The 20080-nt window shown below is 35.5% G+C and overlaps 1 protein-coding gene across 1 annotated transcript in view; it reads left to right on the top strand.

The window, feature by feature from the left end:
• LOC136837233 (protein snakeskin-like) overlaps nucleotides 1-20080 on the top strand; it is a 42776-nt gene that overhangs the window by 9177 nt on the left and 13519 nt on the right. The window contains 1 exon segment of the mRNA XM_067101972.1: nucleotides 8430-8511. Coding sequence (XP_066958073.1) covers nucleotides 8452-8511 — 60 coding nt within the window. The 5' untranslated portion in view covers nucleotides 8430-8451.

Here is a 20080-nt window from a genome sequence, read left to right as displayed (position 1 = left end):
GATGCAGCAGAAAAACCAACAGAAAAAACCACATCAGTTATAATTCCCTGATATTCAAACGCACATCGATACTCATTGATGCCCCATCCACGTACTGTCCAGCACAGAAAACAACAGCATTGATTTTACTGATAGATCTTGAAAAATTATTGACGTCATAACCCATATGATCGTAAGTGGAAAAATATTACCTTGAATAAATGTAGCAAAATGCTTACTGCTAAAATGATTTGATAACAGTATGCTACAGAGTTGTCAATATACTGATGGCCTTATGCCGAAAGACGACATATACTTCAAGACCAATGGCATTTGTAAGAATTTTAAATTATGAGTTAAGTCGGGTGATTTCAATAAAGATGACATGATGAACAATTTCTTTAATACACTGAGTGTTCAATATCTTTAATACCTCGATTGCCTTTTGATATCATGGAGACACTTACTTTTCTTCAGCATATTGGTGTAAGATTATGCAACTGTGGAATAATTTGCACAACACTTTCAGTATTATTTGTCACACCAAGACATAGGATAAAGTCGTGTGCCGGGTTGATTACTATATTCATCTGACAACCTATAGCTTAATGTATATGTATATATATAAATATATGAGTTCCACAGCCATACAACTCGGGTAATATATATATGTATATATATATATATATATATATATATATATATTGTATATATGCAGTCTTGGACTGCGTGTTTTTACTTTAAGATAATTTAGCCTTACAAAACCCCTCCATTAGCCCACAAACAGAATACATGTAAGAACAATTAATAAGTGGAAGGTTCAACTGAGGTTAACTGTTTATTATTTACACACAAGATGGTAAAGGCCGCCCTCACCTTAAAATAACAAAGGGCCTTGATTATGTTGAACGCATCAAATTTATGGGGCCATTGCTTCGGGTGGTCCCGAGACAATCGGCAATGAATTTCCTATCGGTCCTGGGCCGATATTAAGCAACCGGGAACACAGAGGAAACAGGTCTACAGCCAGTAAAGAAAAGAAACTCAGCAGGAGCTTAATTAAATTTGGCTCTATAAATGAGTTAATGCAAAGTTTGGAGGAACAGCTACTACTCACCCCAGGTGTCTTCACTGTTCAAGAAATTACACACTGGGTATAGAGCCCAACCCTTTGATGAGGTTGGGACAAAGACATGGCCAACCAATTTCCCTAAAACTCTCCTCTCACTCCAACATTCTTATGTTGAGGTGATCAAGTTTATTGTACCCAATAGGTCTGTCAATCAACCCAGTGTGAAAAGTTTTCCACAGCCCACAACTCACTTGGTCAAGATTTTAGTTGAGTCAACTGAGGTGATGAACTCAAGATGGAGGCCGCCCTCACCTTAAGGGCCTTGTAAAAATCTGGTGGCATACCTGGATTATACAGCCAGTAAAGCAAAGAAATCAGCAGGAGCTTAATTAAATTTATACATATATCCATACATAGCCCAATATGATGGCACTGATATATATATATATACCCCTACTGTCGTCTGGGGTATTTTATAACATGAAAGTTAGTGATATATAATATATATGTATATATAATATATATATATATATATATATATATATATATATATATATATATATATATATATATATATATATATATATATATATATATATATATATATATATATATATATTTAAGCCACTACTGTAAACATGTGTGAACACTTGAGCTCCTCAATATACCTTGTTATTTATAGGATCTAAGGCATGAGAAATACCTCCAAGCGCGAAATACAGTGAAGTGAATACCTCAGGAGCCCGAGGAAATGTGTACACAAGTGCAGGCAGTTGGTGTTTCATGTGATTAACTTAGTTTTAAAGTTCTCTTCCGTAACTAAGCGCATGCGTACTACTCACCCGTGAAAATTTCTTTCAATGACGTCATTGTTTCGTCATAGTTTTAATGACGTGAACTACGTCACTTTTACTCGGAACACCTAAATAAATGAAAAGGAAACATGGCAAGTATTAATACAGCATCCGAGGTATCGGACTGTATGTTTATAAACAATGGCTTGTTGTTTTTTATTTTCAATAAGATAGACTGCATGAATCAGGAGGATTTGCTGAGCCTTTGCATGGACTTTTACGGTGAGGAAGAAGCCTCTGAGGCAGTGCTGCTGGCGTTTGAGAAGTACGGCTGTCCCGAAAAGAAGAAGGAATATCGTGGTGCTCAGAAGAAGGAAAATAACATACGACAAAGTATGACATTAATGTGTCAGTCACCTGCACCTGAAGGTACTGAATTTTGTATAACGAAGTGTACCCAAGTGCCTCCAGTAACTATGGATCATGTCGACATGGCAACGCTGCTGAAACTGTTTAGTGCTCTTCGTTCGGAGGTTAAGATCCTCTCCAATTCCAATAAGCAGCCTAGAGAAAAAGTTTCGAAAATAGAAGAAAATGTTAGCAAAAAGGAAATTAAGACTTTAGTGAAGGAGAATAATGCTACAAAACAGAAAAGAAAAACGTCAGACGAAGTGATAGCAGAACAAGCTGAACTACTTCATTTTTACAGAAAAAGGTCGGATACCAAAAACACTGAAAAATTTACATCTGGCGAAGCTTCTAAAGGAACTGCTAAACTGTATACTGGAGAGGACATGAGTAATAAAACGGTCACTCGGGATGTCACGCTACAGAATGATTCAGATGAGGATCTGGCCTCCACGACATCATCGACATCTTTGAACGAATGGGAGCTCCAGCCATGGCAGCGGAGAAAAGTGCGAAGACAGACGCAGAGGAGAAACGAAAACGGACCATCTGGAGTTCTACACCCCGGATTCGCCACCTCAACCAAGCTATTAAGAAGAAAGCCTGCAGTTATAGGAACCAATGAGGGTACCGGTCTACTAGCAGCTGAACCTCTCACCAATATTTCTCTTTTTTGTGTCTAGGTTAAGTCCTCATGTAAATGAAGATGAATTGAAAAATCCATGTCATAAATATATCTGGTAAAATTCAGTTCATTGTCAAAACTTCAAGCGAAACATGACAATTATGTTTCCTTTAAAATATCAATCGAGCATTGAAAATGTAAAGTAGCCAACCTTTTTCAGTCTGTTAATTGGCCAAAAGGCGTAATGGTAAGGAAATGGTACGAAAAAAGAAATTAATCATGGCTTCAATTAATATAGCAACTTTCAACTGTAGATCTGTCAGGAAAAATGTCTGTTGTAAAAAATTTATGTAATAACTATAAGATAATAGCATTGCAAGAAACATTTTTGCCGCAACAGGAGAGTAACTTTCTAAATAAGATTGATTTTAAGTTTGATTCCATATCGTCGTCACCAGTAGACCTCAAGCTCTTGTGAGGGGAAGGCCATATGGTGGTCTAGCTCTTGTTGAGGGAAGGTCAGGAAAATACCACAAGAGATGAACGCTTTTTATGTATAGATATTAGTTTGGGTGGTAGCACGATAAGGGTTATCAATTGTTATATGCCCTACTATAATGGTTCTAATACTGAGGAATACTTAAATAAATTAGGGAAAATGAAATGTCTATTTGAAGAACATCAGAATGATCATGTTATTGCTGTAGGGGATTTTAACGCTCACATTTCATCAGAATTTGGTGCAGAATTATTTGGGTGGTGTGGTGAATACGACTGCTGTGCAGCTGACATCACCTCATTACCCCCGGATACCCATACGTGGGTAAGCGACGCTACGGGTCACACGAGGTGGCTGGACCACGTCGTGTGCCCTATTTCCGTCTTGAGTTCACTTCGATGTTTTAAAGTTTTTTACGAAGAGATAGGCTCAGATCACAAGCCTCTGGGTTTTAAACTTTGTTTACAAAATTTTTCAGCAAACATAGTAACAGGGACCAATAATCGCAGAGTAACTTACGAGGTTAGAAATTATGATGAATATAAAGTTCGAAGCGAGAAGTCACTAAAAGAAATAGAGATTCCAGTTGAGGCAATAGTTTGTAAAACAAGGGGATGCAGAGACAGAAACCATGTATTTCTAATTGAAACGTTTGCTGTCGATCTTGTTGAGGCATTGATTAAGAGTGGAGATACAAAAAGTACCGGGGAGGTACATAAAAGTCATGGAATACCAGGCTGGAATGAAAACGTTAAATCACACCACGTTACAGCCAGACAAAAGTATTTATTATGGAAGGAAATGGGAATGCCGAGATCGGGTGTGCAATATGATGAGATGGTCTTGTCTAAACGAAACTTTAAAAAGGCACTCAAAGTCTGTAAGAAGACGGTAAACAAAACAACAAGGGAAAAAATCGCTAGAGATATGAGCAGGAGAAATCCTTGGAAAACAATAAACAAAATAAGAAAGAAAACAACCAAACTACCGGTTAGTATTGATGGAATAAGTGGAGAGTCAAACATAGCAGAGGGTTGGAGGAATTATTATGCTCATATTATGGAAGGTAAGAACCATCCACAAATGTCTTTGTCGATGGAAAATGAAGATGAAGAAAACACCATACCAATTGTTTCCGTTAAAGACGTTCAAGATGCTTTAAAATCCCTTTCGTTTAATAGTGCCCCGGGCCTGGATGGAATCACAGGGAATCACTTACGATATGCCCATCCAACTCTGTTCGTGCATCTGTCACTTTTGTTCACTTGTTTGTTCAGGCATCATTTCGTATCAAAAAATCTGACTGAAATAAAAATTCTGAATTTAGTTAAGGATTACCATAAGTCTCTCTGATAAGAATAACTATCGTCCAATAGCCCTTGCCTCTATTATTTCAAAGCTATTAGAATGCATCATCCTACAAAGATGCAAAGACTTGTTAACAACTTCTGATAATCAATTTGCTTATAAAACTAAACACAGCACTGATATGGCCCTTTTTCTTTTTAAACAAACATGCCAGTTTTATAGGTCAAGGATCACTCCAGTTTTTGTATGCGCTATGGATATGTCCAAGGCTTTTGATAGTGTGTGTCATGAAAGATTATTTCAAATTTTAAAGAGAAGACGTGTGCCATTTTACACTATAGCACTGCTGCAATACTGGTACAAAACTCAGGACTTTAGAGTAATGTGGGGCAATAGTCTTTCCTCCCCTTTTAAACCCAGTTGTGGTATTAGACAGGGTAGTGTTCTATCAGCACTTCTGTTTGCTGTATATGTGGATGACTTAAGTACAAAGGTCCTCAGCAGGGAAGGTGGTTGCACAGTGGGAGAGGTTAAGGTGAATCATATCCTTTATGCAGATGATATAATACTTTTAGCCCCATCTTTAAAAGCATTGCAAATACTCATAGATAAAAGTGTGGAATATTTCAACTCCCATTATTTTGAAGTCAATCCTGATAAGACCAAAGTTCTTGTTATAAAGCCCAGGAATTTTATGTCATTTAGTGAACCGTCACTTTATATTAATGACGTCAGGTTGGAAGTCGTTAAGTCATGTAAATATCTCGGCATGAATATTAATGACAATCTGAAGGACGATGACCACATTGCATCACTCTATCGAGGGCAATGCTTGCGAGGTAATATGTTACTAAGGAACTTTCATATGTGCAATGATGAGGCTAAAGTGCATTTGTTCAGATCATTCTGTACTTCCCTGTATTGTATGCCTCTGGCAATGAAATGTAAAAAGGAAACCATACGAAAACTTAAGGTATGCTATAATGACTCTTTTAGGTACCTGATGGGAATAGAAAGGTTTTCGAGAGTAAGTGGACACTTTGTTTCTTTAGGAATCCCAACATTCAATGAATTAGTGGGAAAATGTATTGTAAGCCTGTTTCAAAGGGTAAAGAGTTCAAAAAACCACATAATTTGTGCAATTTTTAACAGTGATAGTTTTAAAAAATCATTAGTTCTTAAAGAGTGGTCTAAACACATTTTCTGTGTTTGGTAATTTATAAATCTTTTGTTTTATTCCGAATATATTTGTATATAACTTTTATTATTTTATTGTAATATTTTGTATATGGCTGCAAAGCTGAAATAAAGAATTTGAATTTGAATTTGAATTTCAATATATATATATATTGGGGATGAAACCACAGTACATGCGGACATGCACTGAAAAAATCCATTGACAACCGCGACGAAGCAAAGCTTTTTTTTTTTTTTTTTTGTCGAAAAATGCCTGGCCTGGATTATTTCTTATCCTGTGGAACAGGTTTGACTTCATTCATTTGCAAGATGTATACACTAAGTATTAAATTTGAAATCAGTGAATCAAATTTATATTCTCATCAGCTCTTTTATAAAACTAATCTTTCTCTCTCTCTCACACACACTCATACACACACACACACACACACACACACATATATATATATATATATATATATATATATATATATATATATATATATATACATATATATATATATATATATATATATATATGTATACATATATATATGTATATATATATATATATATATATATATATATGTGTGTGTGTGTAACATGTGTGTATAATCTTTCTGATGTAACCTCACTGCCATACTATTATTCATGTTCGTATAACAATGCAGATAATACCAGACTTATGTACAATCTTACTTTTACATGCGATTTCAGGCTATTTGACTTTAAAATCATCTTCAGATAGCCCGTAGTTTGATTGGCCTCTTTCAATCTTTCACTAAATTCCAACTCGAGAGAACCTGCATTGGATATCATAGGTCCTAATTATTTGGAAACTTTATCATTAATCCATTCTCCATCTAGTGTTATTTTATCGCTTTGTATATAAACTGTCTTCATTTCTTGCTTTCTCTTAGATTTATCTTGAGTCCCTTTTCTACAGATATGCAAGGCATTCTACTTAGCAAGTTAAGCAAAACCTTGGGTGTTTTGTTGATTTTAAAAGCATTGTCTGCATATTCTAAGATTGTCAAGTTGCGATCGTTACTCCACTTTAGAGCGCCTCTTCCACCTCCAACTATTTTTCTCATTATAAATTGTAAGAGACCTCATCGCGATCTTTCGGGCGCACGTGTGTGTGAATCATCCATCGGAGAAAACAAGACAAAGCAGCCAGCTTTCTCTCTCTCCCTCCCGCGTCAGCTGGAGGGGACCGCTGGAAGGAACGCATCTTCTACCATACAATATTTCTGTCTATTTCTCCTTAACCATTGTTGTCTCGATTCATGTACAATCACCACTACTTGCATTGCTATGCAAGCATTCCAGTCATGTACTCATAATGTTCCACCGAATCTTCTATCAAACTGTATGTATGTTTCTGTTTGTGAAGAAGCCAAACGTCTGGCCATTTCACATATATTATGCTACTGCATTGTATTCATTAATCTGTCTCGAACCTCATGCAATTGGCCATATGTGGAATTTCCTGGCCTTTCCATTGATATATGTTTTATCATTGTACGTTTATTATGTCTCTCACAATCGTCATCTGCTTGTCTGTCCACAAGCACAGATGTCCGAAACATAATCTCTGTTTTGCCCCGTCTGTATGTAGAAACTACTTTGCGGCTCGCGCCAGCCAATAACAACTTCGAAGATTCTGTATATACGTTACGGGCTGCTCCAGGAGCAAGAGCCCGTGCCAGCACAAGGCTGGCTTAATCTTAAACAACAAGCAACAATGTATATGCATTTCAGTAAGGAACCACCAATAAACCAGACAACACCCAGCCAGTATGTCACTCAATCTGATCCTTACAAAATCCGACGGGAAGGACAAAGAATACTTGACAAGATTCCATCAACACTTAGTTTGCATTTAGCTTCAGTTAGCTTTACGTGTTTGAGGGGAATGCCACAGCGGCATAAGACTTTCCATAATATCAGTCTGTGGATGCTGTCGAAGGCCCTGTAATCACAAAACTCATCAGAAAAAGATTTTCAATTCCATGCACTACCACACGATGTGTCTTCATAAATCATTCGATCTCTGCAGCTTCTGCTTTTCCTAAAACCATTTTGTTTATTTCTTACAAATTTACCGGTTTATTTCTTCAGCACATTGGGAATAAGTACACTGAATATATCACTGGGCTGTCCTTCTTTGGCACCTCTGCTAATAATCAGGCTTTGTTTCCTTATTCCTTATTCTGCAAAATTGTCTAGTCAGCACAAAAGCTCAAGTCATCTCAACCTTGATTCCATTATAAATTAGTATTCTTTATCTACTAAGTTTCTGTGTCATGGATTCCATTTCTAAAGTTATCAGAGCAAAACTTAATGCACTTATTGATGCTGAAGCAAATGAAGAAACCTCCCCAACCCACATACACTTATTATATATTTGTTTATGGGTGCATTTTTATAATATATATATATATATATATATATATATATATATATATATATATATATATATGCCTATATGCAATTAAAATGATCAATATGTGTAGGTGTATGTTCACTATACTATAATAATGAAATCTTCGTCTTTTTTCACAGATTCTAAAAAAATCCCACCGGTATGGATCTGAACATCGGTTACCTGAAGAGCCCTCAGGGGATTCTGAAATTAGTCGAAATAGTAAGTATTGAGTTTTCATGTTTACGCCTACCCTAAATTCTTTATTTAATTTCTCGGCAATGCTAATCAGATTGCTTTATTCACCAAATACAGGTATATGTAAATTCATATGCATATCTTATATTATAAGTGTGTTTATAGGGAAAAGTACACGACGTTGCCACAATATATTACGCAACCATAAACAGAACAGAGTCCATCTACAGAGGCACTCTACAGTCGACAATAATTCTCAGTCAGTCACAACTTATAACTGAAAACAACAAAATTATATATAAAATAGGGTTAACATACACTGAAGTTGTACAACTAGTCGTACCAAGGGGTAATTACTTTTGAAACATGGAACAAGCAAAATTACTCGTTTTACTTATAAAACAAGACGACAGACATTTCAAAAACGTTATTAGCCAGAAGCCAGAAAATAAGGTACTTTTCAGAAATAGATATTATTGTAACAACAATATATATATATATATATATATATATATATATATATATAATACATATATATATATATATATATATATATATATATATATATATATATATATAATATATATACAACTATATCTTACCAAGGCACACACTTGAACATTTACATATATTATGTTACAGGTAACAGATCAACACTTTTCCATGGTAACTAGCTTACTTCAGGAAAAAGACGTATGAAGGTAAGATCACACTCGCATTTTTTTCCCTCTCTCTCTCTCTCTCTCTCCCTCCCCGAGTCCCTCTCTCTCTCTCTCTCATCAATGCTTTCCAAAACTCATCCACTGATCTCTATTCCTCCAAAGCAATTAAATGGACTATTTAAAGAAACACAATCGTTTCTACAAAAATAGGTTTATTATTCAAATAACCCAACAAGAAATGAATAAAACTAGCAAAGATTAAAACATAATAAATGAATTATCGAGTCAGATAACTAAACTTAAACTGCAAAGCACTTCTGATTAAAGAAGTCTCATTATGGCTAATAGAAATCCCCAAAATCACACATACTCCCAAATCAAAATAAAGTCATGTCCAAAAACAGTCTACCACAATTCCACAGACATCTGTCGAAAAGAATTAAACATGATAGATATTGAAATAAAAACAATAATGGAAATAAAATGCATATATGGCAAACGTAACATAACAAAATAATGATATAAAAGAGGTATGAATATTATATTAAATTTCCACACCAGTTCAAAAGTTCATAATTATTAGAAAGTCATGGTAAAAATCACAAGTTCAATTTTCTATAAAAACAGAATTTGAGACTCTACCTTATCTGCCGATTTTTCAAAGCCTGAACCACTCCAAAGCTATGACTGGACAACTGCAGTTCTATCACGTTAATGAACGATCACTTTAGGGCAGATTTTGGCATAATTTACAGCGCTTGGGAGATCACCTGATCGCCAATATTGCTGAGCTTTACAGTGGGGGAATCAAACTATTCACTGTTTAGCAATCTTGCATCAAACCTCTCGCCCTAGTTATATGACAAACCTTCCATGATAACATCTTAAAGCATTGAACTATGAAATGCATATATGTGTCCTTTAAATATATATTTATATAAATTTACAGTATATATATAAATATTTAAATATGTATATATATAATATATATATATATATATATATATATATATATATATATATATATATATATATGTGTGTGTGTGTGTGTGTGTGTGTGTGTGTGTGTTTGTTTTGCCTTCTGGAAGGCTTGTTTACCTTTATTTTACTCATCTGAAAGGAATCTATTATCTTTCCTGGGAGAAGTCACCTATCAAAATCTGCAACTGGCAACTCGAAGGTCCAGCGGAGGCGAACCTGCCTACTTCTCTCTCTCTCTCTCTCTCTCTCTCTCTCTCTCTCTCTCTCTCTCTCTCAGTTCCTCATTGGATGGGTTGGTATCGTTCTCGGCTAGCACTCTGCTGGGCCCGCATTCGATTCTCCGACCGGCCAATGAAGAATTGGAGAAATTTACTTCTGGTGATAGAAATTCATTTCTCATCATAATGTGGTTCGGATTCCACAATAAGCTGTAGGTCCCGTTGCTAGGTAACCAATTGGTTCTTAGCCACGTAAAATAAATCTAATCCTTCGGACCAGCCCTAGGAGTACTGTTAATCAGCTCAGAGGTCTGGTTAAACTAAGGTATACTCTCTCTCTCTCCCTCTCTCTCTCTCTCTCTCTCTCTATCTCATAATTGACTAAGGCAACTGAATTAAACTCAAGATACTAGAAAAATAGAATTTATTAAAAAATCTAACAAACCATTAATTAAAAAGAACGAATCTAATATTCTGACTCCCAAAATCAAGCATGAAAAATGAATCATAGAAAATGGAATCTCATTCACAGAGCAGGGAATAAACAAAATGGTAAGACCAAGATTCCCCAACATGCATTCGGGTCGTTTCGGCCATAAGTCATTTAGGCCGGATGGACGTTTACGTGCAAAATGGGCGCCGTGTTTAGTACCAGCCCCTTGGGGATGTACGTAAAACATGAAATAATAATGGTAAATACCATAAACATAACGTCTTACATTGTTACGGCCGAAAAGACCAGGACCGCCCAACATCATGTAATCACCAAATAATGTACATCAGTCAGCACATAGTTAAAAAGAAACAGTCTTTAGTCGTTTCATCGACATAACTCCTACTTCTTTCTTTTCGCTCATTAACCCAGAGCATTTTCTCCAATGACATGAGCTCACAGACTCGCCACTGCAAAAGAAGAAATATCTCTCGTAAATAAAGATAAAAGATTCACTAAAATTACATAAATAAACTGGTAATATAAAGAGTTACATAAAGAATAAATGGCACAAAAACATAAACCCAAACAGCAAAAGGAAACATAAGTTCCTCGGACCTGTACAAAAAATAATAAAATAGTCTTTTGTTATAGTTCAGTAGGCCTACTCACCTCAGCCAACCAGAGAATCCATCTCCAAAAAGATAAACTGCACTGCTCAAATAAGCTCTTTAACAATGTTCGTCCTCGAATCCCCAGTCTTACATTATTTCGTTTCCAGCAAAACATACTGCAACCAACCAATGCACACACGCTTCCGGGCCGCACCCGTAAAACTGATCATAACCTGACAAGGCACTTGCAATCACACAAAGAAATATTCCTTGCATGCCCTGACCACGCCTTGTGATACTGTTCATACAAGGTGAACGTTCGACGGGTGATGAATCTGACTAATAATATGGAAACGAACTTCCACCCCAGTATCCGGGCAAAGAAAACAGTTGATACGATCAGAAAACTATTTGCTAAGTACGTATCAGATGAATTAGTAGCCACACTTGCATTAGAGCAAGCACGGGCATAATGTATATATATATATATATATATATATATATATATATATATATATATATATATATATATATATATATATATATATATATATATATATATATATATATATATATTTAATTCTTATTAAATATTGGCATATTAGTGGTGTTTATTATTTCAGGGCGACACTTTACCAATATTCTGTATCTTCTCTTATCCCAAAGGATAAAGCAAAAGTTCCGAGGTAAAAGTTTAAAATTATTACTCATTTATTGTATTATATTTATCCTCACGCTGACAGCTGTCTCGGCTTCAAGGCCTGGCTATCATAAGGGCACCGGTAACTACAACCAAACTACAGTTTTTATTGTATTCCAAGTGCGGCTTCATCAAGGTAAATAAATTCAAAAAAGAGAAAGAACAAAACGAAAAAATTGTGAATATGGTGTCACTTAGATTAAACTGGTTTTCACTGTCGGGCCAAACTTCATTCTCTGGAAGTTAGCAGTGCTGTGGTGACAATCCAAGTGTTCTCTACCTTTAGACTCTCACCAAATCCAGTTTTACAAAGTTCAATGTCAGATCGCCAAAACCTGTCTTGAATTATCATCATTCTTTATTGATTAACGCTTTTTATTCATATTATTACCTCTGAATCTAAACTCTTACTTGCATGATCGGAACTGCCATTTTGTAACTTTGTAGGCTCCTAGAAGTGTCCCCATTGCTCTGACAGCAGCCATGAGTCAAGAGGTGAAAAAGCTTTCCGCAAAGGGGTAAATATATGGAGGATCATAGCAACATTTTTTTATACTTACTTCAGGACTTAGCCTTAAGAGATAAGAACAATTCGAGAAACTGGAAGTTGCTGTACAACAGTTGATACCTCAGTTGTATTAGATTTATATATATATATATATATATATATATATATATATATATATATATATATATATATATATATATATATATATATATATATATGACTATTTATCACATCACCGTGATTGTGGCCGACTGGTTTAGTGTGTCACTGTAGTCCTGATTCCTCGTCCGTATCTGGTTCGACCCCACGGGAGGTGGACTTATTATCAACTGTGAAAATATATTACTTATAGTGAATTGGATGGGAAAAGGATAGCTTTCTGATTGAATATATATATATATATGTGTGTGTGTGTGTGTGTGTGTTACCCAATCGAGAGAAAATTTCACTGCTTACCTGTTTCTACAAAGTCGAGAAGACCCACCTATTGGTAGCTTGATAGTGACCGCATCAAAAAGGCTACTGGTAATGAATATTTGTACCTAATGACCCTGCATTTCTCTCTCTCTACTCTCTCTCTCTCTCTCTCTCTCTCTCTCTCTCTCTCTCTCTCTCTCTCTCAGGTCTACAGCGAAACAAGCTTTACCCAAAATAATTTATTTGACAAAATCTAACATAACTAATTTAGATTTCAAGAAATAAGAGATGAAATAAAATGGAATACTAATGTTCCACAAAAGATCAATCATATTACAGTCTATCATATTTAAATGATTATTGTCTTTACATCGTTAACTCACAATAGGTCAAAATAAGTCAAAGTCCAGTACATTCCCAAAGAGTACATCTTTAACCTCTTTCTCAGCGAAACATTTGAGGAAGTCAAATAAATCCATTACTAAACAAATTGCATAAAAATAAAGATAGGGAATTCCTCCCATGTTACTTATAAAGTACACACAAAATAATAAATGCTTAAGACAAGAGACGATATATAAATGTTCACAAGCTTTATCAACAGGTCTCAAACCACAGAGTCTTCACTGAAGACTTTTAATTTAGCGTTGGTCTTTGACTGATAATTTTTCTCATAACTAATCCCTTCACACCCTGGGACTCCGCCCAAAAGAAACGGATATACACACACCTATACTGGAACCTGGACATTTCCGGCAAACACTCATGGAGTCATGTGGTGAGTTCCCATGTCTTGAGAATACCTGAAATAACAGTTTTACTTAGAAAATGAGACAGATAACAGCTAAACATCCTCTCAAGGTTTTTTCTGAATGTTTTTTGCCACACTTATTAATTAAACATCCATTGTGTATTGTAATTCATAAAATACTTGTGACCTAAAAAAGCTTTATATATATATATATATATATATATATATATATATATATATATATATATATATATATATATTATATATATATATATATATATATATATATGTATATATATATATACATATATATATATATATATATATATATATATATATATATATATATATATATATATATATATATATATATATATATGTGCATGTGTATAATATATATGTATATATACAGGACACACACACACACACACACACACATATATATATATATATATATATATATATATATATATATATATTTATATATATATACTCATTAAAATCTAATGCAGTTGAGGTATCTACTGTTGTACAGCAACTTCCAGTTTCTTGAATTGTCCTTATCTCTCAAGGCTCAGTCATGAAGTATAAATAAAAAACTTCGCTGTGATGCTCCATACATACTGTATATATATATATATATATATATATATATATATATATATATATATATATATATATATATATATATATATATATATATATATATATATATATATATATATATATATATATATGTATATATATATATATATATATATATATATATGTGTGTGTGTGTGTGTGTGTGTGTGTGTGTGTGTTGCCCAACCGAGAGCAAATCCCATGCTTCCCTTTTCTATCAGTCAAGAAGTACCTTCTATTGATAGCTAGATAGTGACCGCATCCAAGTGGCTACTGGGTTCGTACATTCATATATACACACACACGCATTCTCTCTCTCTCTCCCTCTCTAAGGTCTACAGCAAAACAAGCATTACCCAAAATAATTTATTTAACAATAATATAACATAACTGGATTGAAAGAAACAAGAGATGAAATAAAATGGAATACTAATATTCACCAGTTGATCAAACATATTAAAGTCCACCATATTCAACTAATTATTCTCTCTAAATAGTTTCTCCACAATAGGTCAAAATAAGTCAAAGTCCAGTACATTCCCAATGAGTACATCTCAACCTCTTCCTCAGTGAAACATCTGAAGAAGTCAAATAAAACCCTTGCTAAACAAATGCATAAAAATAAAGATATGGGAATTCCTCCGATGTTACTTATAAAATACACACAATACGATAAATGCTTGACACAAGTGAGATTATGTTAAATGAAAAGAACAATCTACATGTTGGGAAATCTAAAATGTTTCCTACCTCCAAACAGCAATGTTCGCAATCTTAATGGACAGGTCTCAAACCACAGAGCCTTCCCCAAAGGCCTTTAATAATATTTGGTGATGATCCTCGAATGACATCTTGTTTGATAACTAATCCCTTCACACCCTGGGACTCTGCCCCAAAAAATTAATTATCTGGAACCTGCACATTTCTGGTGAACAAACTTACAAAGTCTTGTCACTAGGCGGGGATGTTCTCACGTCTCAAGAATATCTGAAGCATTCCACACATATAAAGTTTTACTAATCAGGATACATGCCAGACACCAGCTAAACATTCTCTCGAGGTTCTTCCCAATGCCTTTAGCCACACTTATCAATCAAATATCTACTGTGTATTGTAATTCATAAAATATCTGTGACCTATGAGCTTTTCAGATGCTCGGCCACCGCAAAGAACTGCTGCCCCCAGCATTAGGGAAATAGCAATAATTATCTGCCAGATTTGTGACTAAATGAACAGCCACACCGCTAGCAGGCTGATATTCAGGTGATGGTTTACTCACACATTGTTTTTCGTGCAAGAGAAATACACCATTTCACGAAAAGTATGACGACAAATGCCCCAATCACCGATAAAGTAGCAATGAGGAGGTACTGATTCAGCATGGGGAAAGGTTCATCTTCCAGCATTGGAGGAAGTGGTGGAATTGTGGCAATCACACCACCTTAAAGGCGGCACTGGAACAACTTGATGTTCCCCATGAAGATGCTGCATGAAGATACGCGTAGTAGAGCTGAAGACACTCTTGCCCAGAACTCGAAATTTTGGCGTGACCAGTCTACACAAAGAGACAGGATCCTTGTAGAAGAAGCAGTCAGAAGGAGTCTGGTTATGTACTAACATCTCACATCCTAACCAGTCAACATTTATGAGAGTTAAGATACCACTGTCACAAACATATCTATCATGAACTAAAACACATCCTGACTTATAGTTAACAGCCAAGGATTGAAACTGGTCCCCCAAAAGGTACATAGTCTCCTCACTATTCCATACTATTACCAAACCATTAAAACCACTAAGGAAAGGTCATATGATATAACTATGAAACTATTTCAAGTTACCAACTGGAACTTCCACAAGCAACCCCTATCAGACACTTTTACCTTCAAAATCCCATAATAATAATACAAATTCTCCCCAGTACAAATTACCTGTGAACCATGCAGGTATGCTGCATTCATCAAAGTCATTTCTAAAGACGGGAGAGGTAAAATATCCAAAAATTCGCAACCACCGCCTTAACCTGTATTTGAAATTCCAATAATAGGGATTCTGCCTCTTTCTCAATATTCAACAAGGTAGTTTGACAAGAAAACAAAACTATAATAACATCTAAGTCTCCCCATTCCTATCAACTGTGACCAATAACCCATTTAAACATGTCCTTAATGTCTCAAAACCCTTTTGTAATTTCTCAATACTATCTGGTGAAGTCATCAAAGTTTTACCTTGTCTAGCTAATTCTGCCGATACCTGTTCAATTTTCACCAAATTAGCAATTGATATACTAGCAAGTGTTCCTATGACCAGAATGGCTCCAATTAACAGTGGCGACTGAACTTTATTCAGGGATGTTTCAAGCTCATCCCTTGCTGAACCTATATCCTTAAACTCTATACTCAAAGTTACCACATCAGATGACAACCACACATCACATCATATTCTTCTTCTATAATAACACTGGGCCTAACCTCACTAAAGCATTAGCCCATGCCATGACCCCTAAAGCCATGAGCAGACGAAACTTCGGCATCTAAAAAAAAACGAAGGAAAGAAACTACTTTATAAGTTACCAGATCCCAAAACAAGAAAAAAAACAAATAAATAAAGAAGAGAAACTATGTATCTATAAAACTCTACAGTATTTTGCGCCTAATTTAATTAAGTTTTCCCCTCTCAGATATTATTTCAACAAACAAAAAAAATAAACTATTCCGAACTGCTGTACTTATGCAGAAAAAAAACAGCAAAAAACAAAAACTGAACTTGGACCATTAAAGATTTGTATAACTCTATGGACAGACGTCCTCCCCAGTTAAAAAAAAACTAGAAATCACACACCTTTAAAACCCATTAAAAAAACAAAATGGAAAAAAAAATTTATCAGAAACAACAGTACATTACAGGAATTAACCCACAAGATTCCACTTAGTCTGTCTTTTTAATTTTAGATATATGCGTCAACCAAAACACTCCTGTATTTTCATCCTGAACAACAAATCTATTCCCCTTCTTTACTTCTACAACCCGAAAAGGACCCTCAAATTTAAGACTTAGCTTATAATTCAGCAGATTCCTAACATTTATTTTCACAAAACCCCTATCCCCCACAGCAACTTTAACTCTATCTGGCTTTGAGTTGCTCCTGTCAACCATAGCCTGAGTTTTCAACTCAAGATTCTTAGCAAGATGCACATATCTCTCTTTAGCAGTAGAGATCAGCAATTTAACTGTATCATCACCCGATGGAATACGTAGTTTAAACGATATTTAATTTTATTTAATAATTTATTGCATCAAGTAGAATTTTAATGACATTAATTTTTTTATGTATATAGCACATCATTCATTAAACTTTAGGGCTTCATTTTATTTATTAATCATTTCTTCATGAGACTTTAATATTTTCTTTCCAACGCGCTGAATGGCCTTGTTGGCCCCAGTGCCTGGGCCCTAAATATCATACATCCATCCATACTAACCACAGAATTGATGCTATGCCGAACCTATGGAATATATCGATCCCATTTTACATCATTGCCCCCTACAGTAATTCTGAGAGCCTCAATCACCTTCCTATTTGCCTGTTCACATAACCCATTAGCTTCTGGTCTATAGGGAATAATAGTGACTTTCTGAATGCCCATTACATCTGCAAGACACTAACGTCTTGTTCACAAATTCTCCCCATTATCTGTAATCAGCACCTCAGGAACCTCATAACAACAAATATATCCAGGAAAAAATGTGACTGCCACCTCCTCCACTGTTTTATGTGTCAAAGGAAAAATTTCTACAAACCTAGTTAATTTGTCAACAACCACCATCAGGTGCCTATGGCTGTAACTAGATTCACAGAAATTGTAGATAATGTCCATATGGACCCTAGAAAACTGTCTACTGGGAATAGAAAATGAACCCAGTTTACAAGAAACGGCCCTCGATGGCTTACACGCATTACAAACTAAACAACCTCTCACAAAATCTTCCACTGACTCGAGCATATTTTTCCAAAAGAATTGTCCCCGTATATTATGACGCACCTTCTCAATACCCAAATGCAAACTGCCAGACCTACAATGAACAATATGCAGAACCATAGGTACTAAACTCCTAGGGACAACTATTTGCATTGTATCACCCTTATCCTCACCATTTCTCAGTCTGTATCTAATCTTACTAACTAACAAATTACCCTCTAATTCAAGACCTGCAAAAGGCAACTTATAACCCTTCCTAATTCCCCTTTAAGAAACGCTTTTGCCTTTGGCAACCTCATCCTCATGCTGTTTAGATTCTACTAAACTAATATCCCAGTCCATGTAATCTCCAGATACATAACATACATGAGAACCAACCAAATCAGAAAAACTGCTACTAAGGGCGTCCGCTACAACATTATGTCTATCCTCTATATACCTGACCTTGGCATCAAAATCCCTGATTGTCAAATACCACCTAGTTCTTTTAGGAGACAGATCCGGCTTATTGAAAAGATCCAACAATGGCTTATGATCTGTAAGAACTTCTACTTGATTGCCCATCAATAACATCTTAAAATGAACAAAACTAGACACTACGGCAAAGTCCTCTTTGTCCACTACCAACCATAGCCGTTCATTACTATCCCATGTCTTAAACTTCCTACTGTAAAATGCAATTGGATAGAGTCTTCCATTGAACTTCTGCATAAGGCAGGCCCCTGTGCCCTCGTAACTGGCATCTGTCACCAAAGGGAAAGGGCATTCCAAATCAGGAAACTTCAACACTGGGGGATTAACTAAAGCATCCTTAATATTCTGAAAGGCTGACTGCTGTCCATCACCCCATACAAACTGCACATCATCCCTCAGGACATCTGTCAAAGGAGATGCTAATGTAGAAAAACCTTTCACAAACTTATGGAAAAATCCAGCCATGCCCAAGAAAGACCGAATCTGTTTCTTACTCTTGGGAGTAGGAAAATCTACAATTACCCTAACTTTATCCTCATTCACTCTAATCCACTCTCTAGAAATGACATGAAAATTACACTTAGCTAATTTTATCTTCAAACCCGCTAACCTAAGCCTCCTAAAAACTTCCCTAAGAACCTCTAGATGTTCTTCTACAGAATCATTGGCAACCAAGATGTCATCCATATACACAAAAATGGATTTCCAGGGCAAGCCATGCAAAACTGTATTCATAAGCCTCGTAAATGTCATAGGACTACCTGATAAACCAAACGGCATCCATGTGAACTCATAATGTCCCTACGGCAAAGAAAACGCTGTGTATTTGTGATTCTCCTCACTAAGCAGTACTTGCAAGTACCCCTGCATCAGATCAATTGAAGAATAAATATTCTGGACCCAATTCTCAACAAATAAATCTGGCAAACACACCACAGGGTAACGATCAGGAATGGTTTTCTCATTCAACTTCCTAAAGTCCACGCAAACCTAGACGAACCATCCTTCTTGGGCACTGCTAACAATGGAAAATTAAATTCGAGGAACTGGGCCTAACAATGCCTTCCTCCTCCCACTTATTAACCTCTTGCTCTACCTGTTCTCTAATCTTAGAAGAAATCCTATATGAAGGGACGAAAACAGGCTTAGTCTTACCCTCTAAATGAACCTTGATTTCTAACACATCTGTTAACCCTAACTTATGCCCTTTAAGTTCGACTGTGTCCACAAA

The sequence above is a fragment of the Macrobrachium rosenbergii genome, chromosome 58 (assembly GCF_040412425.1).
Source record: "Macrobrachium rosenbergii isolate ZJJX-2024 chromosome 58, ASM4041242v1, whole genome shotgun sequence".
NCBI lineage: Eukaryota > Metazoa > Arthropoda > Malacostraca > Decapoda > Palaemonidae > Macrobrachium > Macrobrachium rosenbergii.
This window is presented reverse-complemented; position numbering and strand designations above follow the sequence as displayed.